We start from the raw sequence: 27835 nt of genomic DNA, 5'->3' as shown, positions 1-27835 counted from the left end.
ACTGATTTCCACCACACAAGTAGGGGAAAGAAATATTAAATCACTCAATGTTTAGGAAAAAAGCATCATCATCATCATCATCATCATCATCATCATCATCAAAAAAAAAAGAAAAAATTCCAATGAGTATGTTGTTGCTCCTCCTTTTATGACAGCCTGAATCCTTCAAGGCATCGACCAATGAAGAACAATATTCTCCATCAAGCTGGTTCCAACTTTTCAACTTTGCAGGATGGAGCCTTGTCATGGACCGTTTTTAGAAATTTCCAATGAGCACCACAGCCATGGCTTGGAGCAAATCTTCTTCTGTGCCGCCGTCAGGGCCGAGGCCCTGTCCTCCTAGCTCACACTATATCTCCCCGGAGGCATTGGATAGTATACGTTGCATCAAGAAGTTCTCTTAACAAACATGGTCTGCTGGGTCCATTTTCTGGCTTGTTCCTTCTGTCACAGGTATAGGTCTACGGAGAAAAGGAGGTTTGGGGATACAGAAAAAAGGGAGGAAAACTAGACAAGAGGTAAAGCATGAGACAACACAAGACAGAAGGACTACAACATAAAAATAAGTAAATAAAAAAAACAACGCTACAAGAGGATACAAACCAAGATTGTGTCATTTTTCTTTCTTTCTTTCTTTCTTTCTTTCTTTCTTTCTTTCTTTCTTTCTTTCTTTCTTTCTTTCTTTCTCTTTCTGTCTTTCTTAACTCTTCAGATTCTGATTTGCACAGATATTTACCAACAAATAAATGAATGCAAACTACAGGTAAGCCTATGACATGTAACAGGAAGTAACTAGTTCTGTGATAGACTGCACCTTTCTCTCCGCCTGCTGATCATCTACGGTCCAGATGAACCAGCCTCATATATTAATATCAAGATTGAAGCACTTGCAGTTTGTTTTTACCTGTCGACTGCAGCCTGAGGTAAGCTGACAACAGGTGTTGTTAACTTTAGATGACAGACTAATATGTTGCTGCTTGTGTGGTTGCTCCATGATGTGGTTCACGTTAGTGCTGGTTTACATGAGCTTCACGTGTGTTCTGTGTGTTGTGTAACGTTGGCTGGCTGTGTCTGGAGATAACATGAAATACACAGATGAGTCAGAAGTAGCCTACACTCATTCTCTACTCAAGTAGAAGTACTTGTCTACTTGATACTTGTGTTCAAAAAGACTCTACAAAACTTTAAGGTTCTACTTATTTACTCAAGTCAGAGTGTAAAAGTACTCTGACATCAAAGTAGGAAGTAAAATGTATCCCTATGAAGGACATTTCTACTGGCTGTTCGTTTAAAAAAAACAACTAACGAGCAGTAACGAGCCTGTTTTGAAAATGTGATGAGTAGAAAGTACAGATATTAGTTTTAAAATGTAGGGAGGAAAAGAACAAGTTAATGAAGACGAGCTCTTCTTTTCCTGTTTAGCTGGTTCACCAGCTGTTTGTGGTTTTACTTGACCCACATACAGTGAATTGGGGTAATGTGGGACACGCCTAATCTCCAGTCTTTTTATTTCCTGTTGTAACTAAATCTAGTCATCGGGAATTTTACTAGGTTTAGCTACACATCATGTGACTGAAATGACGTGACTTCAAGGGGGTGGGGTCACGCCAATGGGACAGGGTCAATGTCAATTAGAAGCTGTCGTTGACATTGGATTCTAACAAACATTAATATGGATTTAAAGATATAAATCAGTCATGAATAAGACAGTGTTCCTAATTGTCAAGCAACAAAATATGCATTGAGTTGTTGAAAATGTATTTTAGTTTGTTGTTTTTTAGTCGTCCCACTTTCTCAAATAAGGTTTCTAATGTGGGATAGCATGCTGTGGGTCATCTGGGTCATGTAGTTCTCTAAATGGGGAAATGTGTATTCAGGGACTTCCTGAAGTAAAACCATACATATGCTCCAACCAAAGGGATGGAGCATATGGCCTGCAGATGTCCGACAGGGCTTCATTAGACCAGTTAACTACATGGTCTAATGCTGAGAAAACTGGTTAATGAAGCTTAACTAGTGAGAATCTTAATTTGTATTCATTGTATCAGAATGCAACAGCAGAGACCAGACTCCCCTGGACCTGGACCAAGATGTATGTCCATAAAGATTGACCAGTCTATGGGTATCCCTGAACACTTTAAATCTGACCAAGCTGCTGATGGAAGGTAAGAACTGAAACTGAACTCTACTTAGAGGATGAATCAGGTCTAGACCAGCCAGAGAAAAGTTAAGTGTCAGAGAGAAGCTAACTTGGCTAATGCCATACAAGTGGAGCTATACTAAGCTAAGCTAAACTGAGCTGGGTTTACATTGGAGCTACTTAAAAACCCAGTGCATCAGCATCAGACGCCAATGGGCTCTGACCAAACTACGTACTTGATGCATGTGAGTGAGACCAGTTTGGCCCCAACAGGTAAAGAAATCCAGAGGAATCCGGAACAAGCAAATATCAAAGTCCAGGAACAGGTTAGAAGGGTGAAACAGACACATATCAGGTACTGCATCAGGCCAGGATTCAGGTTTTCATGGGAAGCAAAGTCATAAGCAATGTAGGAACTTTGATCTTTTCTGACTTTCATCCCACAAGAGGCAGTTCAAGGCAAGCAAGCAGAAATCAGAGAGAGAGGGGGCTACTCCTCTCTGACGTTATATAGAATAATAATAGAAGTCCATCCATTGTCTACCGCTTATCCTGTATTCAGGGGTGCGGGGGCGGGCAGAAAGCAGGGGATGCTTTTGAGGTGGGGCTACCTGGTGATTGACAGGTCGCTACCAAGCTACCAATGCAGTTAGCTACTGAGATGACTTTAACACTTAGCTGTAATGTTCCCCTTGAATTATGAAACTACTACAGCTTCACATCAGAATCCAGATGGATCCAAATCCAGTAAGGGTGCTGCTCGGGGTGCCGCTCTGCTGCTGGTGTTCATCAGATCCACCCGGCCCTCCAAAAATACCAGGATGCCGCTGGCCAAAATGCCAAACCAGAGGCATCAAAACTATAGTCCACAAACCTATGGGTGACATCACCATGACGACATCCACTTCTGATCTACAGTGTGGGTTTAGTTACTCTTGGTTTTCTCCACAGAGTTCAGCAGATCTCAGACGTTCCGTTTACCCAGCCGCATCAAACACACCTGGACTCCATATTTATGGTGAGTACATACAATTAACCACATCAACTACAGTTTCAATGCTGAACAGGTTCTAGTCTCCATGCTGCTCAGATCGACACGTGAATTCCATGTTCATGTTCAGTTTATCCTTCTGTTCCAGCTGCTGGAGGAAAACATCGTCACTTTCGTGAAGAACGAGCTGGAGAAGATCCAGAAGGTCCTAAATCCAGATTACCCAGAATGCTTGGAGAGTGAGTACGAGGAGCTGTTGGGCGGTGAGGATGAAGAGCAGAGGAGGAGCAGCAGAGAGGCGTTTCAGAAGATCACAGTACACTTCCTGAGGAAAATGAAGCAGGAGGAGCTGGCTAACTGTCTGCAGATCAGTAAGAGGATTTTAACTGATTTAACAGGGTGGAAATAAGAGAAGGATTCAACATGGAATAACTTCATATTTCCAAACTCTTAATGGGCTGCATACAACTTTGATGTTTAGATTCTCTGGTTGTCCACAGACCCGATTACAGCTGACATCGTCAAAATTATGCGTACGCATGTTGCCAATGTTTCTGTCATTTGACCTAGCTTAGTGAAAGTCCAGTCTTTCCCTAAATCCTGATGAGTTCTCCTTGTCATCTTTCCTTCCCCTCATGACTTTTTTCCTCACGGTCAAGGGAAAGTGATGGGGAAAAGACGTGAGGACCTTTCATTGACCTTTCGACCTCAGTCGTCGAGTTTCCATCTTTTCTCACCTTAAAAAGCTGATAGTTTATCGTCAGTTTTGATGAATTTTCCTTTCAAAACCAAAATGGCAAATTGAGCATTACAAGAGGCTCTTACTTTCTACTCCAGCGTTCCACTGACATACTTCCAGTTCTGTTTGTCTTGTAAATGTATTTATTTTATATTCTACTTGACTTCATTAGGTGCAGCTGATTCATTTTGTCTCCAATTCTGATTATAGGAATGCATGGCTCTAATACATGGCTTGTTCATAGACTTTAAACTGGTCTGTAGGATCCACTAACTGGTTTCATTTGTTGTTTATTCAGGAACCGCTGGTGCAGTGTACCAACATAAACTCAAGTCTAGCCTCAAGAAGAAGTTCCAGCGTTTGTTTGAGGGCATCACTAAAGCAGGAAACCCAACCCTTCTGAATCAGGTCTACACGGCTCTGCACATCACAGAGGGAGGGACTGCAGAGGTCAATGACCAACATGAGGTCATACAGATTGAAATGGCATCCAGGAAACCAGACATACCAGGAACAACCATCAGACAAGAAGACATCTTTAAAGGCTCACCTGGAAGGGATGAACCAATCAGAACAGTGATGACAAAGGGAGTGGCTGGCATCGGGAAGACAGTGTTAACACAGAAGTTCACTCTGGACTGGGCTGAAGACAAAGCCAACCAGGACATACAGTTCACGTTTCCATTCACTTTCAGAGAGCTGAACCTGCTGAAAGAGAAGAAGTTCAGTTTGGTGGAACTCCTTCATCACTTCTTCCCTGAAAGCAAAGAAGCAAGAATCTGCAGGTTCGAAGGGTTCCAGGTTGTGTTCATCTTTGACGGTCTGGACGAGTGTCGACTTCATCTGGACTTCCACAACAACAAGATCCTGACTGATGTTACAGAGTCCACCTCAGTGGATGTGCTGCTGACAAACCTCATCAGGGGGAAACTGCTTCCCTCTGCTCGTCTCTGGATAACCTCAAGACCAGCAGCAGCCAATCAGATCCCTCCTGGGTGTGTTGACATGGTGACAGAGGTCAAAGGGTTCACTGACCCACAGAAGGAGGAGTACTTCAGGAAGAGGTTCAGAGATGAGGAGCAGGCCAACAGGATCATCACCCACATCAAGACCTCACGAAGCCTCCACATCATGTGCCACATCCCGGTCTTCTGCTGGATCACTGCTACAGTTCTGGAGGACGTGTTGAAGACCAGGGAGGGAGGGGAGCTGCCCAAGACCCTGACCGAGATGTACATCCACTTCCTGGTGGTTCAGTCCAAACTGAAGAACGTCAAGTATGATGGAGGAGCTGAGACGGATCCACACTGGAGTCCAGAGAGCAGGAAGATGATTAAGTCTCTGGGAAAACTGGCTTTTGAGCAACTGCTGAAAGGAAACCTGATTTTCTATGAATCTGACCTGACAGAGTGTGGAATCGATATCAGAGCAGCCTCAGTGGACTCAGGAGTGTTCACACAGGTCTCCAGAGAGGACAGAGGACTGTACCAGGACCAGGTGTTCTGCTTCGTCCATCTGAGTGTTCAGGAGTTTCTGGCTGCTATTTATGTCCATCTGACCTTCATCAACTCTGGTGTCAATCTGATGGCAGAAGAACAAACAACCTCCTGGTGGTCCAAAGTCTCCAGACGAAAATCTAACCTAACACATCTGCACCAGAGAGCTGTGGACAAGGCCTTACAGAGTACAAACGGACACCTGGACTTGTTCCTTCGTTTCCTTCTGGGTCTGTCACTAGAGACCAATCAGAAACACCTACGAGGTTTGCTGACACAGACAGGAAGTAGCTCACAGACCAAAGAGAAAACAGTCAAGTACATCAAGGAGAAGCTTGGTCAGAATCTGTCTCCAGAGAGAAGCATAAATCTGTTCCACTGTCTGAATGAACTGAATGATCGTTCTCTGGTGGAGGAGATCCAACAGTCCCTGACTTCAGGACGTCTCTCCTACAATAAACTTTCTCCTTCTTATTGGTCAGCTCTGGTCTTCATCTTACTGTCATCAGAAAAACGTCTGGATGTGTTTGATCTGAAGGAATACTCTGCTTCAGAGGAGGCTCTTCTGAGGCTGCTGCCGGTGGTCCAGGCCTCCAGCAAAGCTCTGTAAATATAGTTTTTCTTTCAGAAAACAATGAACCACCTTGGAATGACAGGGTTCAATCTATCGATTTGATTGGTTTGCGAACTGCAAAATTTATGGAACACCTCTTTTTCATACATAAAAGTGACACCCTAAATGTAATCAAAATCCTAATGCATTTTAAAAGTTTGTTGTCGAATGCAAATCGGACTTTCTAACCCAGAGATCTTCAACAGGGGGTCCTAGAGTTACTGCAGGGGGTCCCCAAAATTAGCTAATCCCAAACTTCTTCCAAAAAATTTAAATGTGTACATAAATGCAACCTATATTAAGCAAAGTAAATCTTCCTCGTTGTTTAATATTATGTTGTGAAATTATGATGTAGAAATCCAAAAATAGAATTCAAATATTCATCTGTTAACAACTATTATTTTAATGGCTTAGCAATGTATCATTACAAAGTACTGTTATACCTGGCACTAGCTGCACTTCCTGGTTTAAAAACACACACAATTTTATATGATATGTAATAGGGGGTCCCTGGGTGGCAAATGACAAATGCCACAAATAACACCACACGTACAAGGAAAATATGCTTCATTCACACACGTTGAAATATTTCACCTCCGACTAAAAGGAGGGCGTTTTGTTTCCTGGCGTATCTGGTACTTCACACCATGTACAAAGCAGCAAAAGCATTTTTTTCAGCCAACATTTCTATTAAGAGTTACCAGTCTGATGTCTGATAATGCTAGCTTCTCTTCATTCCTAATGTTGTCATAGACACCAGTGTTAGCTGGCTAGCATGGTAGCTAACAATGAATCATAAACTAATAAATAAACTCCTTAGCAAGTCTGAACTTGCTGTTCAGCAACTTCAAGAAACTTCAAGATCAAGGTCTTGTCATAGACGTCTATGACGACCTTGATCTTGAAATTTCTTCAAAGCGTTGCGTTGGCAGGAGATTTCCTCTGCTCCTTGTAGCTGCTGCCACTGAGCAGTGCTCAACAACATGACAAAGAAGCAGAACCCGATTGGTCTTCCTGTGTGCATTTGACATGCTGATTGGAAATAGAACCTTTTTGTTTCCTAAATAAAACACCTCACATAATGTTACTAAGTTGTCACAGAATAAGAATACGTGAATAACTCAATTATGACAAAAATGTTAGTTAGAACCTCATACTTCCAACGTGACGAACAGTTGTTTGTTGTTGTTTTATTACTAATTTCTGATTCCTCTTCAGACTCAGTGGCTGTAACCTCTCAGAGAGAAGCTGTGGAGTTCTGTCCTCGGTTCTCAGCTCCCAGTCCTCCAGTCTAAGAGTTTTGGATCTGAGTTCCAACGACCTGCAGGATTCAGGAGTGAAGTTGCTGTCTGCTGGTCTAGAGAGTCCACACTGTCGACTGGAAACTCTCAGGTCAGATTCAATTACGTTGAGAAGTTTACCCATTAAGCTTTCAACGATACGTTTACATTCACCAAATATTAAATTTGCTCTTTCCTAAAAAGACACTTTTGCTACTAGTCTGTTTACATGGCTGATGAAACACTGTTTCTGCTGGTAACGACTTGATTGGAATATCAATTCTGACAACTTAAATGGGACAAGATGATGGCACTGGCCTTCAGGGCCATCAATGGAACGGCACCCATCTACCTTCAAACACTGGTCAAACCACACGCCCCGAAGCGAGCACTTCCCTCCTCTACTTCAGCTGGCTGGCTGGTACCACCATCGCTGAAATCAAACAAATGTCGCTCAGCAAAGTCCGGACTCTTCTATGTTCTGGCGCCTCAGCAGTGGAACGAACTGAGCGCTGAGAGCAAGCGCAGTGGAGAGCCAGCGTAGCCCGACAGTGGAGAACAAACGCATATCGAAAACAGTGTTGTTGGACCTCTGACAGCTGTGTGAAAAAACAGTATAATGTGTCCCCTTTAACATGAACCAACCAGACATTTCGATGCTGCTAAAAGTTTTAATTCAATGTTTTAAGCTTGTAACTTGTCCGGAAGGTTAAGACAAGACATCATTTTAATGCCAACATGTGCACACACATTTTTGATTACATTGGCTGTAAAATGCTCTATAGCAATGGTCAAACTTGAGTTTCTGACAGTCACGTTTCTATGGTGACGAGACTCACTGACAGCTGACAGACAGATCAGAGAGTCGAGGCGAGAATTACAGCCTTTTTTCTTTGCTAGTTAGTTTAAAATCAATAGCCAGGCCTTTGTTGGCACACCAGGTCTGAAGACAAACCACATAGATGGTTTCAACTTTTGTTTCTTGACTTTTCTAACACTTCAATTTCTTTCTCAATAATTTCAGTCCATTTTCTTTCTTTTATCTTCCTCTCCTATCCATCTGTGTGTGTGTGTGTGTGTGTGTGTGTGTGTGTGTGTGTGTGTGTGTGTGTGTGTGTGTGTGTGTGTGTGTGTGTGTGTGTGTGTGTGTGTGTCTGTCCGTCTGTCTTTAGCCTGTCAGGTTGTCTGATCACAGAGGACGGCTGTTCTTCTTTGGCCTCAGCTCTGGACTCCAACCCCTCCTATCTGAGACAGCTGGACCTGAGCTACAATCATCCAGGAGACTCAGGAGTCAAGCTGCTGTCTGCTGGTCTGGAGGATCCACACTGGAGACTGGACACTCTCAGGTGAGGACAGATGGACAGACATCAGACTGGACTCTCAGGTGAGGACAGATGGACAGACACCAGACTGGACACTCAGGTGAGGACAGGTGGACAGACATCAGACTGGACACTCAGGTGAGGACAGATGGACAAACATCAGACTGGAAACTCTCAGGTGAGGACAGATGGACAGACATCAGACTGGAGACTCAGGTGAGGGCAGATGGACGGACATCAGACTGGAGACTCAGGTGAGGACAGATGGACAGACATCAGACTGGAGACTCAGGTGAGGACAGATGGACAGACACCAGACTGGACACTCAGGTGAGGACAGATGGGCAGACACCAGACTGGACACTCAGGTGAGGACAGATGGGCAGACACCAGACTGGACACTCAGGTGAGGACAGATGGGCAGACACCAGACTGGACACTCAGGTGAAAACAGATGGACAGACATCAGACTGGAAACTCCGTCCCTGACTGAGGAACTGGGGTTTATGTTTAATGGTGGACCTGATTGAGGTCTTTGAATGTCTTCCTGCAGGGTGGACCATGGGGGACAGCAGAGACTGAGACCTGGTCTGAGGAAGTGTGAGTATGTTTTAAGTAACTCAGCTGCACCAGATTTGAACGTGTTAATGACTGAAATACGATTGTTGGGGATGTAGCAGTAGCAGATTTGGTTTGTCAGTTTACGGCATTTGGCCACATCCTCCTCCAGCGCCTTTCTTTTTTTCTCTCTCTCCCTCTTGGCACCACCTTTTCTTTTTTTTTTACCCGGGGGGTTGGGGTCCATGGTTTACAGTACTAGTCGAAGCCTCGACTCTCCCTCTCTGCTCGGCGCTCGCTACACACACACCCCTTCCTCCGCACGCTGTCTGTGTGGTTGATACGGACTGTTGGGGCGGGTGTTAATCAAAACAAACCAATCGCCTTGTCCTCCTCACATGCTACTGGCCTGAGTGGCCTCTGATTGGCCAGGCCTGCATCTCTGACTTAGAAAAAAAAAAGTCAGATAGCCGCGGCGCCGGCTGACCGGCAGACTTAAAAAAAAAAAGAGAGAGAGAGACGCAGGCCAGCAGGCCAATCATAGGCCGGCGCTTCGGGAAACCTCCCGGTTCTCCCGATGGCCAGTCCGGGCCTGTTGTCAGCCAATAGGGGACCAGTTGTGTGACGCCAAAATGGTGGTTGTAGTTTTTTAACCCCTTTTTCCCTTTGTTCTGACCGCATGTGAAGGCTTCTGGGCCTGTGTAGGCCGCTCTGTGTAGTACTGATGGTGAGGTCCCTACACGATGATCACGTTACAATCAGTACGTAGCGTTAGTTTCTTCGTGGCTGTTAAGATGTTTTGTTGTGTTCACACCAAAAGCCAAATTTTCACACTCAATTACATACAAAGTCAATGCAGAGATGCAAATGGACACGAATTCCTGCCAGATGGCCACAAAGTCGAATACGCAAAATTCATATCATCGCCGTGTTTGTGCGAGTTGAAATATTTCAACTCAAGAGATAAATTCTTGAGACTCTGTGGGCTAGATTTACATGACTGTGCCCATTTGAGGCCTAATTATATATTCCCCATATTTACTTTTTTGCAAGATCCATTTTTGATACATGCAGGCACATTCATTGCTCATTTAAAGGCGCGTTAATTACGCTAGTGGGTGGAGTGTGCGCTGATTGCCCGATGGGTGTCAGGTTTGATAAATACTACGTGAAATGAGGAAGCACAGCATGCACTGTTTGCGAACTCACAATAACAAACGCGACGTAAACTGCGCCAGTCTTAGGTAATCTACCCCTGTGTGTCTAAAGAGTCTCAGCGTTGTCGTCCTTCTGTTGTCCTGACATCCCTGAATCCTAAATAGAGGAACCAGATGTTGTCTCCTGGGTCTGTGATCCAGAGACCAGACCAGAGTTTGGTTTGGTTTCGATCTTTAGTCATTTTAGGCAAAACTGTGATATTTTACTAACTATGTCGTTTTGTAGCATTTTTGATTTGTACGTTAACCACGTTTTTTTCAAACTGTTTCAAATGTTGACTGTTGGGTTCAGAAAACACGTTGTTTCCCTGGAAACATAATAGAGAGTGTAGATTAGTTGTATGGGGACGTAGTTTAGTGGGAGACAGACATGGTTGATAACCTTTAGCTGTATTGTGTTGTTCTCTCCATCAGATTTCTGTGAACTGGAACTGGACACAAACACAGTCAGCAGAAAGCTCAAACTGTACGACAACAACAGGAAGGTGACAGGTGTGTATGACTACCAGTCATATCCAGATCATCCAGACAGATTTGTCTCATATCCTCAGCTGCTGTGTAGAGACAGTCTGACTGGTCGCTGTTACTGGGAGGTCGAGTGGGAAGGACATGTTGATATATCAGTGAGTTACAGAGGAATCAAGAGGGGAGGAGACGACTCCGTGTTTGGATGGAATGATCAGTCCTGGAGTCTGGTTTGCTTCGGTGGTGTTTACTCTGTCTGTCACAAAAGCATATCAGCAGACATCTCCTCCTCCTCCTCCTCCTCCTCCTCCTCCTCCTCCTCCTCCTCCTCCTCCTCCTCCTCCTCCCCCTCCGGAGTGGTAGCAGTGTACTTGGACTGTTCTGCTGGCACTCTGATCTTCTACAGGGTCTCCTCTGACAAACTGATCCACCTCTACACCTTCAACACCACATTCACTGAACCTCTTTATTCCGGGTTTAAAGTCTTGTCTGGATCAGTGTCATTGTGTCCTCTTTAGGTCTGAAGCTGTGTTCACACCGAACGCGAAGCTATTTTCACACGATGCAATTACAAACAGAGACAATGCAAAGATGTGAATGACGCAAATTGCAAAACATAGTCATGAATCTGTGCATCTAAGTCTCTCAGTGTTAAGACCGTCCTCCAATCGTCCTGATGTTACATGGAGGAACCAAATGTTGTCTCCTGGCTCTGGGTTCCCCAAAGTTCTACCATAGTAGCTCACATTAGTCCAGCCAGAGACCAGACCAGATTATGTGGAGAAACCAGAGACTGTCTGTGGTCCCACAGAGGTCTACGATAGTAGCTCACATTAGTCCAGAGACCACACCAGACTATGTGGAGAAACCAGAGACTTTCTGTGGTCCCCCAGAGGTCTACAATAGTAGCTCATAAAGTCCAGAGACCAGACTAGACTATGTGGAGAAACCAGATACTGTCTATGGTCCAAACAACAAGGTCTCTGCTGTATTTATGTCTGGATGACCTTATTAGGAGTGTTGATGGAGCAGCTACAATGTTAGCATAGCCTAGCACCCATCAACCAGACTCCATTCAGAAAACCATAATTTTAAAAGTAGTTAGCAACAAGACGACAAGTCTTGCAGACAGACCTAAAACAGCATGACTTCAGACTTTTTTGATCATTATTGAGTTATTTCAGCATCATTTTCATATTTTTTCACGTTAGTATTGTGTTGTTTAAAAATGAATATGAACTTGTTTTTCTTGTTTTGCATTACTCGAGGTCTGAAAACACTGGATCTTTTTTTGCTATTTTGACCAGTTGTTATTTTCTGAAAATAAATGCTAAATATTTGGATTTGGGATGAATTGTTCTAATATACAGCTCTGGATAGTTCTTTCTCTGGTTTTACTATTTACAAAACCAGAGAATGTGTAAAATGAACATTTTTGCTTCATTCTATAAACTACTGAGTTTATAATTGTTTACATGGACTAAGGGTTGTGCACTAACTTCCTACAGAGTAATGTAAACATTGTTTGGTGTTGAATTCAATAAAGTAGTTGAAATGTAATATAATTCTGTGTTCTGTGAGATCCTTTAACCCTAGTGATGCTGAGTTAACATGAAGCTTCTTAACGTTATAACTATGAGGAATTTGAAAAGTTAAGTTAAGTTAAGATGAGTGTTGCTGGATTGATCAGAACGTCATCATGCGTTCTTCTCTTGGCTGCTGGGAATCTTTTTCACTTTCCTCCTGAAATTCAGCACACTCTTGATTCTATTTTTAAAATAGCTTCTTGGAATAAGTATGTCATGGATACATATTTAATGAGCCAGAGAACACTTGTTTTAATTTAAGTCATTAGATCAGAGGTCTTCAACATTTTTCAGGCCAAGGCCAAGACCCCTTGGCTGAGAGTGACATGGTGGAGGGACCCCCTATTATCGTATAAAATTGTGTTGCTTATTAAACCTGGCCAATAATAATGTATAGTGCAGCCAGATAGTATATGCCCGAATCAATCAGGATTCATAGAGGATGGCTCTATGTCCAAACCCTGTTCTCTGGAAACGGGTGTCCCTCAAGGCTCAGAATTAGGACCGCTTCTGTTCTCACTATACACCAGATCACTAGGCCCTGTAATCACATTACATGGATTCTCCTACCATTGTTACGCAGACGACACCCAGCTATTCCCCTCTTTTGCCCCAACCTCTGACACTCACATTGCAACTCACATCTCGGACTGTCTCTCTTCATCCCGGGGAAAGACTGCCCTTGCATGAACCTGTCGTTCACTGTCGAGGGCATCACAGTATTTCCTTCCTCAACTGCGAGGAACCTGGGTGTAATCCTCGATGACCAACTATCCTGCACCCCCAACATCACTGGCCCGATCCTGCAGATTTGCCCTCTACAATATCTGCAGTATTCGGACCTTCCTCACAGAGGATGCAACGCAACTCCTGGTCCAAGCACTGGTCATCTCCCGCCTTGACTACTGCAACTCTCTCCTGGCTGGACTCCCGGCCTCTGCGACTAAACCATTGCAGTGTATCCATAACGCTGCAGCACGCCTTGTCTTCAATCTACCCAAATTCTCCCATGTGACCCCCCTCCCCCGTGACATCCACTGGCTCCCTGTTGCAGCACGCATCCAATTCAAGACGATGGCACTGGCCAAACACTGGTCAAACCTCATGCCCCGAAGCGAGCACTTCGCTCCTCTACTTCAGCTGGCCAGCTGGTACCACCATCGCTGAAATCAAACAAATGTTGCTCAGCAAAGTCCAGACTCTTCTCTGTTCTGGTCCTCAGTGGTGGAACGAACTCCCAACCAATGTCAGAACAGCAGAGTAATTTGCCATCTTCCGAAAAAGAAAACTCACCTGTTCAGACTTCACCTCGAGTCTACATAGCATGACCCACTAACACCCCCCCCCCCCCCCCCCCCCCAAAAAAAAGCACTTCTATGTTCTTACCTATAGCACTTTGATCATAGCACTGTTGTTCTTAAGATATGTTTGCTGAACAGCTACTACTTTACTCAGACGAGGACCTAACACTTGTTCATATTTTTTAGCTCTTACTTTTATCGGTAATGATGTTGTGGTTTCTTTCTTTTGACAAATGTACTTATTGTAAGTCGCTTTGGACAAAAGCATCTGCTAAATACCCTAAATGTAAATGTAAAGTAATTTGTAATGATGTATGTATACAATGCTAAGCCATTAAAATGATCATTGTTGACAGATTCATACACTTATAGAACATAATTCAATTGATTAGATACACCACAACAGAAATGTACATACTACACAAAATACAATACAAAATGCAAGACAGGTCATATGTAACCTCACATCAGCATACAATACAAAATAGCGTTAATCCATCCATATGAATATGCACATGCATAAATAAACTATGAGCAACACTGCTAATATGCATACAATTTATACTTCAAGGCACAACATTTTTACAGAATAACTTCATATCTCACATATGAGATGGTTGGTAGTTGGTATAATTAATATAATATGTAGCTTAATCGCGATATATTTTTACTATTCATTTTATATTTATTCATCACATTGCAAGAAAAGAAACAAAGATCTGCCAAACACATTTGAAAGCCTGAGATAGCTTTATTGACCATTACACCTGTTCTCTAATCCTTCCTGTACACACACACACACACACACACACACACACACGTAAGGTTGCTGACATTGCAGTACAACTGAGGCAGAGGTTGTTAGTTTGTTGATTACTTAAGGGCATATCAGCAGGGATGGCATTAGCCCTCACAGCTCTCTTGTCTGGCAGGATCATCATTTTGTGGTCAATGATGATCCTCATCCTTTTGTGGTCATCATTATCATCTGTCTGCAGTCCAAACTTTCTCCTGTAGTAGGTTGAGAACCACCTCTAAATAGGGGTGTATGGACTCTGTTGTTGGTGTTTCGTCCCCTCCCACCGCAGAGTACAGCTGGGTATCAGTACAACTGACGGAAATAACCCTGCACCAAGAAGGATTGAAACCACCCACTTCTTCAGCAGCTACAACCAATACATCTTGAACACAGAGATGTCTAAGCCAGCGGCAACGGCAGCAGTGCTGGCAGAGAGTTTTAAGCTGAGAGAGAACTGCAGGTTGAGCGATTAGCATGAGCATTAAGCTGGATTTATGCCTGATGCATCTGCATCACATCAGTGAGTGCCTGCATGGCCAAAGTGACATCACAACATCAGACATAGGCCGTTCACAGGGGTTCGACGCAGCGGTTTAGTTTGTTAAACGATCCCCTGTCCTGCCTTTTTGCTGTCATTGCCATCCGGGCCTCATAGATAGCCCAATGCAGAGCTTCTCCGGCTGGTAACTTGGCAAAGCCTTCCTCAGAGATATTATTTATCTTTAGGAAACGGCCCGGTCTGTGCAAAGCCACGCCATGGAGGTGAGAGAAGAGCATCTCTAAGTCACTTGTCAGCAAGTAGTGAGATACCAGCCTCAGCTCAGTGGGGATGTCAGTTTCCTCCGAGTAATCAAAAATGGCTGCCATGTATTTGGACAGGTCCTGGCCTGTGGCTTTGGCTCGGCCAACTTCCTCTCCAATGAGTTGGACGACTGTGTCAGAGCGGAAGGTGTCAGATCCAAAGTAGAGCCGTCTGTCTACCTCCTCTTCTTCTTCATCATCACCTTGTGGAGGATTAGGTCTGTGGTTGAGGCCGTGAGAACAGATCACCAATATGAAGTCACTCTCCCGGATCTGCCGGCAGTGCCAGGCCATGCTGCCCTCCTCACCCACGCTCAGAGAGTCCCAAAGGTCCAGGCACACCTGGGAAGCAAAATAATAATAATAATAATAATAATAATAATAATAATAATAATAATAATAATAATAATAATAATAATAATAATAATAATAAAAATACAGTACACAGTTACAACAAACTGATCTAAAAGTAAAAGTATCTATTTATTTAATAATTAAGATGTGGGAAATATAATAATTCGATTTGTAAGATGTTGCAAAAATATTATTTTTTCCATATTTGTTTAATTTGCTTCTGCCTTGAAACTGTATAAGAGCCAATACAGTTCATGTCCAATACCTGAGTGGCCATGTGTTGTTGTATGAAGGCCCCTAACTGCATGACGGCTTTGACATGAGCGGGGCCATCATTGCTGCTGTAGCAAATCAGAAGACGAGGAGGGTTCAGTCTGTTATTGGGCAATGACATCACTTCCTCTGGAATCTCACTCTCTTGGTGCTGCTTGATAAAATCTGAATGGATGACAAAAACAAATATGGCTGCATTTCACAAGATGCTGGTAATGCCAAAGGGACAGATTGGAAATAGAAGAACATTTATCACAATTTACTCAATGAATCACAGACATTTATTTTAGTAGTACTTGGTTTGCCTTTGCACCTGAGTTTATGTCAAGTTTCTTCATGTGCAGCACAGACCTCCTCCTGGTTAGAGCAGTCAGTAAGACTACAACCATGGCTACCCCGGCCAGGCACAGTGGAAGGATCAGAGCCAATGAGGGAGTGACAGAGAGGGGGGAGGAGCCTTCTGAGGACGAAGGGAATAGTCAGTGACAATTTGAGAAATATGATTATGTAGTGAGATAGGTGAGAAGATTGATACTACTGTCATGTCGGCTGATTACAGACCCCAGAGGAGGAGATTATTTTATATTCCTGTAAGAATTTGAAATAAAAGATCTTTGATCTCTCAGAGGACCAAAAAAAAAAAAAAGCAGCACCTGTAAAACCATCCCAGGTCGTCAAAAACAAATAAAGTTACAGCTCATAACTTTTTGTATAACCACATACTAATGATGTATTCCTGTCTGTGTGCTTTAAACAAATGAAACACTACATGTTTTTAGCTGTGTTTTACAGGAGTTGGTAGTCATCATTTTCAAGTTTGGGGAGAGACAAGCAAGATGAAGCTAATCGTCTCCTGGCTCAAGGATAAAAGACTGATGGGATTGATCACACATGCATTCAACATTTTTTGTTTTATTGCGACAGACACTTGATATCTCCACAACAAAAAGATAAATTACATGGCTCAGCAGCAACATACAACCTTCTACCTTTTTGAATGGGGAAGACCTGAACATTGAATGTTTTCCTCACTGCATCCACTTCGTTAGCTGCAATCTGTAACACAAACAAATGTAGTTGTTTATTCTTGACCTTGGACATTGTAGTTCACAAAATTCTCTTAACGTAGTATCATTATCTTATAAAGTTGATGTAGTGAATATGTTAGCTAACAGCTACCTATTAATCCGGCAAAGCAACACTTGTATTTTTTGGGAGTCGTATGTCTAGTCCAAATTACTCTCCATCAAGTCTTGAGGGTGTCCTTAGCTGCTTAATGCTCCACTATGTTGACAAGCTAAATTGCTACCTTTGATTGAGTGTGTGTGTGTGTGTGTGTGTGTGTGTGTGTGTGTGTGTGTGTGTGTGTGTGTGTGTGTGTGTGTGTGTGTGTGTGTGTGTGTGTGTGTGTCTGTCTGTGACATAATGTGTATTCTGTTCATCTGCGCTAGAAATGATGTTGATGAGAGCAGAACCGAACCAGTGAAGTTTCTGGCAGGAAAACCCAAACAAAGAGTTGAAAGACATTAAAATGCTCTGTAGAGGGGAACCGTGGGTTGGGTAATCACGTGGATTTGTCACCATGAGTGACATCTTTGACATTACACTTGTCATTTCAAACATATTGATTAGTATAGCTTTAGCGCATCATATAAGATTTGGAGGATTCAACATTGCGATGCGGTTCGCAGTTAACATTTCTAGCAGCGCTTACAGTGCTAGCAGTGCTAACAGTGCTAGCAGAGCTAACAGTGCTAGCCGCGCTAGCAGCGCCAACAGTGCTAACAGCGCTAACAGTGCTAACAGTGCTAGCAGCGTTAACAGTGCAACAGCAAAAGTGCTGGCAGGGCACCTGAGAGGGAACCGGAGGGTGGGTTCCCTGCTTCAATAGAAACCATGCTGGTCGGGAGGGCTAATTAGCTGACACTACTACTCCACTATGTTTTAATGCTCTGAATGTCGTATTTTGCTCCTATAACGCAAGGTCCATTTTATTTCTGTTCCATAAGCATGTGAAATAATGCACTGGAGAAGACCAAAAAAGTCATGTTGTTTCAAAACAAAGAAAATTAAAATACATAAATTAGGAAAGCCCAAAACATACACACAATATTGGACACAAAGCTCCCTGAGGATTTACTTAATATCTCATCTGTCAAGTATAGATTACTATTTTGTATAATTTATTTTACCTCACAGGTGTAATTGGTTCCTTCTTGAAGGTCATTCAGCTGATAGCTGTGGTGAGTTTTGTTTGGGCTGGAATTCTAAGGAAAGTAAATGAATACCAAATACAATTATTAAGGTCACATGATCATATTTTTACAAAACATAACAGAAGCAAGGTGTGAATCCATCAAGCCAGCAATCACCGCATATCCCATTAAGGGTCTGGGGGGGCTGGAGCCGATCCCAGCTGACATTGTATGAAGGCAGGGTTCACCCTGGACAGGTAACCAGACTATCACGTGGCTGACGCAAGGCCTTTTTACACAGACCATTCCGCCATAATGGCGGAAAGGCGAGTCAAAATACGACGCAAACCGGAGTGTTTATAAAGACTTTTGCTTTGCGGCGTAACACATCCCGGCGTTGTGGAACGAGTGAGACGTGATTATCTGATTAGCTCTAGAGCATACAAACAACAAAAGTTGAACTTTTGCTCGTCTCGCATATTTACACAAGTCTTCAACAAGCTGTGCATCATAAACATGTCGCGTAGAATGGCGGCCTCGTATGAGCAATTATGGCTTTTTATCTTCTTTGGATCTGCTTTGAGCTTGTTGAATCCACCGGAGGCGCGTCGCACTGGTAATACGTCTTCACGACGTGTTACCAGTGCTCCGTTGCCGTCTCAGAGGCGTAATATTCTGTCACCCCTTTCCGTCTCAGTGAGCGTTTTTAGACTAACAAGGGGCCATAAAGGCGTGATAATCCCGTAACGAAAAGGCAGACTACAGAGACAGAAAACATTCACGCTCACATTCACACGGGCAATTTACTCATCACTTAACCTATCCCCATCCTGCATGTCTTTGGACTGTGGGAGGAAGCCGGAGAACCCGGAGAGAACCCACGCTTACACGGGGAGAACATGCAAACTCCACACAGAAGGAACCCGGACCTAGACCCGAACAAGGGCCCTTATCGCGGTAACAGAGCTACCCACTAAACCACACAACAGCCAAATATAAGGCAGCAGAGGTTAAAACCACTGACAGGTGTGATGTCTGTGTATGTCTTCATGCCGTCTGCGTAACACACTGAGAAGTAGCTTCTGATGCCCAGGTTTGGAGGAGCCAGGTTAAAGGTCACAGTGATAGCAGTCCCTTCCTGCTGGACGTCAACATGTTGGGGGTACCAGTCTACAACAAAAACAACAACAGAAGCCAAGCTGATCATTAGAGGAAACCTTTAATGACAACGTGGCACTGCTATGATGAGACTTACTGAGAGAAAGCCTTTCTCTCACCTCTTTTACACTGCTCAAGACCATTCTTCTCTGCACATGCTGCAAAACCACAACGTGCACATTATTTTACATTTGACATTGTTTTGTAGTCTTATATATGAGGAAAGTGCAATGTTCAGAAGCATGACAGAGCATGATATGTCTACTATAACTAAATGAGAATGTATTTGGAATGTAAAGGTTATCCTGAAGCAACCACAAACTATGTGATCCCAGTGGAACGGTGTGTGCGCCTCTTCTGAAATATTATGAAGATAATATGTAGCTCAGAGATTAAAGGGGTCTCACAGCGTGTAGAGAAGATCTTGCTGTCGTAGAACCTCTCCCACTCCTCAGGCACTGGCAGAGCCATGACGGTCACAGCATACTGGGATCCAAGGGAGAGGCCGGGGAAAGGGTCCGACTTGTACACCTGCAGGACACCATGGCAACCATAACCTTGGATTTATTAAAACACATTGCACAGTTTTATCTGATGAGGTCACATTATTCATGGTTGAGGGAGAACTGCTTTAATATGATGTGTTAGGAGGATCACCATCTCCAACTTTAGTACAATTTCTTTACTTTTTAAGATATTCAACATTCATTTATTTCCTACTTTTTATAACGTAAAATTCTTTTCTGTTGTAAAGTCTCTTGTAGGTTTTCAAACACTATTTCGATACACATATGTGTAAAATGTATTTTAATTTATCATTAAATGGATATCACTTTCTAAACACAATCATTTTTTAATACACCAAGGTGTTCCTTTGATATTGCATTCATCAGAATGGGACATGAGGTCAAACTGACCTTGATCTTTGACCTCCAAAATCTCATCAGATAATTAATAATTTTTGAGTCTTAGTGAAAATGTGTGCAAAATTTGAAGAAATGTCTTCGAGACGTTCCTGAGGTATCACGTTTGCCAGAATAGACCACTGTATGAATAAACAGTATGGGCGGACGTATGGATAAACTGAAAACATAAGGCTCTGAAGCTCAGGATGAGGATGTGTCAGAGAACTTAAAGAACGTAATGGAAAATAAGTATAAGTATACAGCATTCTGTTGCTTCATAATGGACAAATGCAAAGCAATAAACAAATAATATGTAATAAAACCTGTCAGCTTGATCTCCTGTCAGACATCAAATACATTGTTTTCACATGACCATGACTATCACCTGTTAAAATGCAGCCTGCATGTCTACCTGTGCCATAGTAGAGCGTATCCTGGTGCGTGATGTCATAAAGTCCTCCAGGATATTCTCGTTACAAAAAGCTACATGAAATAACAGGCTTCCCTTGACGTGGTCTCTTATCATATTTACAACTTCTGGGAGAAAAAATGTGCAGCTGTTTCCTCTAAGGGTATATTTTATTTTTTGGGGGGAGGATGATGTCACTATGATCTGATATATATCTAGCATAATTCACAATCACCAGGTTATAATTTGTAAGTACTCAAAGATAATGGCCACTTGTTGGAGAATTTAACACATAGGATACACTCTCTAGTAAAAATAACCAAATAGAAATGTATTTATATGAAAATTACTATTTTCAGCTGTGAACATTCCTGTGAGTTAAAACAGTGGGAACAAGCATTTGGATCAAATACAACATACCAGACACAAGAAAAAGGTCAAAGTAAGTGGGGCCCTTCCTACCCTTTGAGCATGTGAAGCCAGGAGCGAGAGGTTACGGTGGAAGAGAAAGAGCTGACAGGCAACACTCGACCCTCCCAAAGCCTGGAGGGACACCTGAAAGCCTCGCAGGAAGGCAATTCCTGCAGACAACACAGAACGGACAGCGTGAAATCCAACATCCAACTGGCAGATATACTCTAATGTTCAGATCATGGTCAGTCCAATTAATCAAACAAGCTGTCTCTTACACTTTGAAACATTTTCCTCATGCGACCCGCAGGGCATTTACCTTTCAATACTAACTGTATTTCATCTGAAATAAGTCGTGGTAACGTCACCCTGATAGCAGAAATCACTTTGGGGAGGCAACTCGTGTCACAAGTGACATTGTGACATGATAAATGACTTTCAAAAGTGCAGAGAGACAATCAAAGGACTTTATGACCTCTGTGACGTGAGACATGCTGCATACAGAAATTGGCTTTGTCCATCGATATCAAGATACCATAGTAGCTGGGCTTCCAGGAGACAACAATGGTGTCCGATGTGGGGTTTAGGTCGTCTACAACCTCAACCGTCACATCATTTGGTGCGTGGACGTAGTGCTGGCAGATTTTGGGGTCTTCTTCTCCTAGCAACTCAAAACATGGCCAGGGAATACAACCTGAGGAGAAATAACACATAGAATGTCAGCCAGTCTCAAGGCACTAAGACGCAAAACATTGTGGGAACATCTCAGGTTTCTCTTGTTGTATTGTGATTTGTTCTGACAGGCGTCACTCATTTTGCTTACGCTCTTGTCATGAGGAATTTACCTACCGGCCTGATAGAGGCGGGGCTAGAAATATCAAGGGGGGAGAAAGCGGTAGTGCTAGGAAGAGGAGAAAAGTAACACGCTACGTTGGTGGAAAAATATTGTTAAATGAACAAAAGTGTTATCGTTCTGAAGTTATGACACAGAGGTTAATGTTAGTTTGTAAGAGGGAACTGTTTCCATTGAGTTTCAACAACGCGCCAACACTAGTAACACAAAGCAGAAAAGAAATGATAAATCTATTAGTAAATTGATGATTATTATTGTTTATTGTTGGTGTATGTTCCCTGTGTTGTTGGTCATTAAGAGAAAAGGGAGAAAAGAGAGCGGAGCCATGTGGTTTTGAATTAAGTTGTTGCTGCTCTCAAATCTTTGTGATGAAATGTTTGTTTCTGCTGATGCTGACTTACAGTATATGAGGTCAGAGCTATAGTCAACTGCATGGGGCTTTAATGCTCATAATAACAGTATGACTACATTGATAAGCTAACCTCTCTCCAACTGAGCCAGAATCATCTTTCAAGTGTATTTATTATTTTGGACATCCAATTTTAATAAATACGTATAGCTCTCCCCAATTCACCTCTCATACAATTGGATTTATAAATTAAAGGGACATACCATGAGAATGAGGTCAAACAGGCCATAAAGCAGGGTATGCTTTAGGGCGTGGCTACTTTGTGACTGACAGGTCGCTACCACACTTGCCTGGTCTGGGAGTTGTCTGTTTTCATTACACAGCCTTCTTTAACTTGTGTGTGTCCTATGCAGTGTACTTAACTCCACCTTCTTGTGTCACTTCTACTTACAAAAAAACAAGATGGTGACGGCTAAAATGTTCAACTCAAGGCTTCAACACCTTAAACAAAACACAAATGGGTGACACCACAATGACAATGTGAACTTCGGATGTATACAGTCTATGGCCCACAGCAACTTGACAAATATCTGAAATGTACCTTTTTCCCTCCTGTCATTAGGTCATGATGACAATTATAGTCAACCCTTTCTGTATTTGCCATTAAAATCCTAGTATGATGTGCAAACAATTTGGCATTTGTTCTTTATGTTTGCAAATCATCAGGTTACGTACATGCAGGAGAATATAACATATCATGGGCTGCCAAAATCTGTTTGTGCAATTAATGAATTCAAAGCTTTTCAGTTTTTCAGAACAATTTTCCGGAAGTCACACAGAATTCAAACTTGTCGGCTGTGAGTTGCAGACTTACTCCCAAACGCTTCTATCGATTTAAAACCCAGAGCCTTCTTGACATCAGTTCTGGTTATTCTGCAGTATTCACATTCAGTTCCTCCCTGCAGAGGAATAATGGAAAAAGCAACAATGAATTCAGACTCAGCACATTAAACTGCATTCTCTTCAAGAAAGTGGAAGAACATACTCTTACTTACTTATATACTTGCATATTGACACCTTTAAACGCACATCTGTATTTTGTCTGAAGCCTCTGTTTGTGTTCTCTTATCTTCATTGTGTGACCTTGGCTGTGCATACACCATCATTTACAGAAAAGTCAGATATTTTCCAAAATGCAATAAAAACAAAAAGTCAGACACATCAGATTTTTTTGGGCAGTGAAAGCCCTATTGTAATTTTTAATTGCATTTTGAAAAAATATCCCAACTTTCCTGGAAATGGGGTTTGTACGGAAAGGTGAGTATGTGTATACATTCCATATGCATACAGTTCCATCCGAAAAAGATGAATATAGAGAGACAAGAGATCAGCTTTTCAACTTATTTTTCCAGGTATTTACATCTCGATCGGTTACACAACTTAGGAGATCATTTATAATGGAAAAACACATTTTTAGGTGCGCAAAATCACAGGAACAGATCAACTTAAAATTGATTAATGTGAACAACACTTAATATTTAGTTGCAAATCCTTTGCTTGCAATAACAATGTCAAGCCTGTGATCTATTGACATCACCAAACTTTTGCATTCTTCTTTTGTAATGCTTTTCCATTTCCAGGCTTTCACCGCTGCCTCTTTAGGCTGTTATTGTTTCTTTAGCAGGTAAAATCAAAGTCAAAGTCAGCTTTATTGTCAATTGTACAACATGTGCCAGACATACAGAGGAATCCAAAATGCGTTTCTCTCCGACCCACGGTACAATATTACAAAATATATGTACAATAAATAAAATAAATTCTCAATAGTACAAGAGAAATAGAAAAACACAAAAAACTGAATAGTGCAAAGAAATAGAAAAACAGGAGATGAAAATGTGCAATGTAATGTACACACTGTACAATATATAAACTATTGCTACTGTTGCTTTGCAGGTAAGGTGGGTTCCATAAATGTCCAGTAGTGAGGGGAGGGGGCTCAGTAGGGTTAAGTCTGGAGATTGACTTGGCCGGTCTAAAACCTTCCACGTCTTTCCTCTAATGAACTTCTTGGTTGTTTTGGGTCGTTGTCTTGGTAGCATCTCTCTTTAAATTGGCAGACAAAATGTTTCTGTAGAATTCCAAGTTAATTTCATCATATGTTACATCATCAGTGAATATCAATGAGCCCATCTCAGAAGAAGCCATGCAAGCCCAAGCATGACATTGCCTCCACCGTCTTTCCCAGACGCGCTTGTGTGTTGTGTGGGATCATGAGCAGATCCTGTCTTTCTCCACACATTAGCCTTTCATCACTTTGGTAAAGGTTCATCTTTGTCTCATCAGTCTCCCTGAACTTTTGAGCCTCGTCTCTGTAAATGTTTGGCAAATTCCAATCTGGCCTTCTTCATATTGCTCATGAGGGGTTTTGCATCTTCTGACGTAGCCTGAGTACTTGTTCCTCTTGTGATACCTTCGTCCCTGCCCTCTGGAGGTTGTTGGTGATGTCACTGACAGTACTTTTACGTTTTTCTTAACACCTCTCACAATGTTTGTCATCAGCTGCTGATGTTTTTTCCGTGGTCTACCAGTTTGACATCTGCTGCTCAGTAAACCAGTGGTTTCTTTCTTTTTTCAGGACGTTCCAAATGGTTGTACTGGCAATGGCCAGTTGGTGGTGCGGTGGCTCTGGTTGTTCTTCCATCTTCTCTCAGCTTCAGAATTGCTTGCTTTTCTCCCATAGACCGCTCTCTGGTCTTAATGTTGGTTACACCTGTTCAACTGTAAATGCAGTCTCCTCAGGCTAAGGCTGTAGCTGAGTCAGTGCGCTTTATTGTTTGAATAATCAACGTAATAGGACACACCTGGGCAACAAAACACACCTGTCAGTCACATGTTCCAACCATTTTGCTCACTTAAAAAATGGGTGGGTTCGGGCGCGCAGTTGGCGGAGTGGTTAGAGCGCATGCCATGTACGAACGTACATACGCAGCCGACCCCGGTTCGAATCCCGGCCGGAGGTCCTTTGCTGCATGTCACATCCCCTCTCTCTCTCCTCATGTTTCCGATCTATCCACTGCTAATAAAAGGCGTCTATGCCTCAAAAAAATCGTAAAAAATGGGTGGGTTCAAACAAAAGGAGCTACGTTGTGTAACAGATCTAGATGTAAATACCTGGACATAAAAGCTGAAGAGCGGATCTCTTGTCTCATATTCTTCTTTTGATGTCCAAATGTTAAAATGATGTGTGTGAGAGAAATGTCCATGTGGAATAGCAAAACTTTCTGAGTATGGGACGTGAGCATGGGCTGTAGTATATAAGAAGTGGACATAGTCATCGTAACATCACCTATTGGTTTGTGGACTATGGTTTGAAGCATTTTGGCAATTGTCATCTTGGAATTTTTGCAACCAGTAGCCATGTTTGGCCTGCAGAGGAGCAATGGGTGGATGTAAACAACACAAGAGGCAGAGCGGCAACCTGATTGACCTTCCATCATTCAAGGTCAACTTTACAGCTAGATTGTATTGTGAAGTATTCGTAGCATCTAGTTACATTGGCAGTCTTGTGAGCTTACTGCGTATACTCAAGTGGACCCACAATGCTTTGTGTCTTGAGACTGGCTTCCACAAGTTAGTGCCTGTGTTCACATAGTACCTTTCTTTGAGCGTACACTGCTGCTTTCAATAGTTTTCTCTCTCTTTGCTGTAAAAGACACTTGAACCCAAAAGGAATAATAACCTATATAATGAGTCAAGTATAGACCACAGGTTATGGGAAGTAATAAACCATAAAATAAATAAAGTCATAGTTTCACCCGTTGCTGGTTTCTCTATTTAAATGAGCGTTATCAAAGGCTATAATCATCAACTGTATTATGATTAAGTAATAATAGAATGTGTATTTCAAACTTTTATTTAAAAATAAAAAAAACTTAGAGACCAAAGAGCTATTGCCGACTCACCCTGCAGGAGAGACATAACTAGACTAACAGGCAAGAAGATTAAAGGGGAAGAGAGAGAGAGAGAGAGAGAGAGAGAGAGAGAGAGAGAGAGAGAGAAAGAGAGAGAGAGAGAGAGAGAGAGAGAGAGAGAGTGTGTGTGTGTGTGTGTGTGTGTGTGTGTGTGTGTGTGTGTGTGTGTGTGTGTGTGTGTGTGTGTGTGTGTGTGTGTGTGTGTGTGTGTGTGTGTGTGTGTGTGTTTAACACAATGGTAGTTATCCTGTCAGTTTGAATACTGGCCGTCAAAAAGTCTGTCTAAATACGTGATTGCACGCAAGCTGAAAACATAATCAACATTCTTACATGACAAATGGTAAGTCCACAGCTGGCTGACTCACAATGTGAAATACTTATATACAGCACTCACATGGATAATTCAATCTGAAGACTCCATCAAACTGAATCTTGTCAACTAAAAATGCCAAAAAACAAAGGATGTCTGTAAATGAAAAGCTCTGCGGTAAGACTCACAGAAGAGATGAACTGAATGTGATTCAGAAGGAGAGAGGTGCCTGAGTGCGTGGTCCATCAAGGGGACTGTAACACACACTTCCTTCTTTGTCCTTATGAATGTTACCAGATCTCGGCCCGAGGCCGACAAACAGTGCAACGAGGCTCCAAGCTCTGATCATAATCCTATTGTCCAAAGCTACCATTTTGACTCGATGTGTACAATAATTATGACATTTCACAGAGAAGTGAAGCAGGCCAGTCCTGGACATGTTGAGCTAACGAGAAGGAGCTTAATCTGACCCTGGAACAGTTCAACCAGCCCTGAGCCCCCTTTTTATTTTTTCCTTTTCTTACCTCATTTGTGTTTGTTTATAAATTATTTGTCATCTTACGTTTTGAGACGTCATACTGTAAATTTGTTTTGGTTTACTTGAGAGATGGGATATTGTTACATTGAATTTTAAAAAAGAATACTGCTTTGGGGAAAAGCTTGCTAAGAATGACAGTTTCTGTCTTTTAGGACGGTGGTTCCAAATTGTTTTATTGATGACCCTTTAAATAATATTTTATGTGATTTTTTAACGTGATCTCTTCAATAAAAAATCTATTTCCTTCTCAGATTGTTACTTTTTTTTTAAATGTTAGGGGCTTTAAGACATTCCATTTTACAGCAATTGTCAAGCAAACACACAGAACTACTGTATGTCAACAGATGCAGCAGGTTCTACAGCAGAGCAAACCTCAACAGTGGTGTGTGAGCATGTGTGAATGTTTCAAGTCAGCTGTCATATTGTAGTCGTTTGACATAAATATCCCCCGACCAGAAAAGAGGAGATAGAGATAGATACAACTTTGCTGCAACAGAAGAAAAGCCTGCTTGCATAGTCAACATAACACCAAACAGAGGCAATGCAGGGCAATATTTTGGATTATCCGGTTTACCTGCCGTACACAGTCCAGGCTGCAATCCTGAGGAGTGATATCAGCAGCTTTGACGTCATCCTGAGCCCAGAGTAGCTGACAAAGTGCAAAGAACCAGTGCAAAACAAGAGCAACAGCCACCATGGCACCGGCTGGCAGCACCCAAACTCAAACCCACACACAAACACCCTCACCGGTTGGTGATACAGGTGAAATCGAGTGTCCTCAGTTGTGCGTGAGAGTGAATG

General features: G+C 42.5%; 2 protein-coding genes across 5 annotated transcripts; one reads left to right on the top strand and one right to left on the bottom strand.

The window, feature by feature from the left end:
* The first annotated feature begins 837 nt into the window (after positions 1-837).
* On the top strand, positions 838-18726 carry LOC311016666 (NLR family CARD domain-containing protein 3-like). Of its 3 annotated transcripts, XR_014597522.1 has the most exons (10): positions 838-923; positions 2049-2165; positions 3092-3158; positions 3280-3502; positions 4169-5972; positions 7198-7371; positions 8432-8605; positions 9135-9181; positions 10771-11499; positions 18715-18726. XR_014597522.1 is itself a non-coding variant. In XM_084014524.1 (9 exons), exons 2-9 carry the CDS (start codon positions 2050-2052, stop codon positions 11337-11339), a joined length of 3174 nt encoding a protein of 1057 aa, XP_083870650.1. In that variant the 5' UTR covers positions 838-923; position 2049; the 3' UTR covers positions 11340-12342. The 3 variants fall into 3 exon arrangements, 2 of the variants coding, with proteins under 2 accessions (XP_083870650.1, XP_083870651.1); XM_084014524.1 differs by lacking the exon at positions 18715-18726 and having other exon boundaries at positions 10771-12342; XM_084014525.1 differs by lacking the exons at positions 838-923; positions 18715-18726 and having other exon boundaries at positions 2104-2165; positions 2855-3158; positions 10771-12342.
* LOC311016667 (interleukin-17 receptor D) lies at positions 13862-27788 on the bottom strand. Of its 2 annotated transcripts, none has more exons than XM_084014527.1 (12): positions 27609-27788; positions 23090-23174; positions 21549-21707; positions 21065-21183; positions 19696-19819; positions 19408-19446; positions 19155-19300; positions 18128-18202; positions 16925-16991; positions 16249-16392; positions 15928-16100; positions 13862-15650 (listed from the first exon to the last, which is right to left on the bottom strand). In XM_084014527.1, the coding sequence occupies exons 1-12, from the start codon at positions 27729-27731 to the stop codon at positions 15078-15080; spliced, it is 1827 nt and encodes a 608-aa protein (XP_083870653.1). In that variant the 5' UTR covers positions 27732-27788; the 3' UTR covers positions 13862-15077. The 2 variants fall into 2 exon arrangements, with proteins under 2 accessions (XP_083870653.1, XP_083870652.1); XM_084014526.1 differs by having other exon boundaries at positions 13863-15650; positions 16249-16395.
* Between the last annotated feature and the right edge of the window lie 47 nt (positions 27789-27835).

Source organism: Eutrigla gurnardus, assembly GCF_963514095.1.
Source record: "Eutrigla gurnardus genome assembly, chromosome: 8".
Lineage (NCBI taxonomy): Eukaryota > Metazoa > Chordata > Actinopteri > Perciformes > Triglidae > Eutrigla > Eutrigla gurnardus.
This window is presented reverse-complemented; position numbering and strand designations above follow the sequence as displayed.

What these genes read in the sequence shown, in the direction of transcription:
- LOC311016666 (XM_084014524.1), top strand. Translation starts at nt 2,050, where the DNA reads ATGCAACAGCAGAGACCAGACTCCCCTGGACCTGGACCAAGATGTATG. An exon ending in CAGGCCTCCAGCAAAGCTCT is followed by an intron (nt 5,973 to 7,197) that starts GTAAATATAGTT and finishes ATTCCTCTTCAG; the next exon opens with ACTCAGTGGCTGTAACCTCT. An exon ending in TGTCGACTGGAAACTCTCAG is followed by an intron (nt 7,372 to 8,431) that starts GTCAGATTCAAT and finishes GTCTGTCTTTAG; the next exon opens with CCTGTCAGGTTGTCTGATCA.
- LOC311016667 (XM_084014526.1), bottom strand. Translation starts at nt 27,731, where the DNA reads ATGGTGGCTGTTGCTCTTGTTTTGCACTGGTTCTTTGCACTTTGTCAG. An exon ending in CTGGAAGCCCAGCTACTATG is followed by an intron (nt 21,184 to 21,548) that starts GTATCTTGATAT and finishes TGTTGTCTGCAG; the next exon opens with GAATTGCCTTCCTGCGAGGC. An exon ending in TCTTGAGCAGTGTAAAAGAG is followed by an intron (nt 19,301 to 19,407) that starts GTGAGAGAAAGG and finishes TTTTTGTTGTAG; the next exon opens with ACTGGTACCCCCAACATGTT.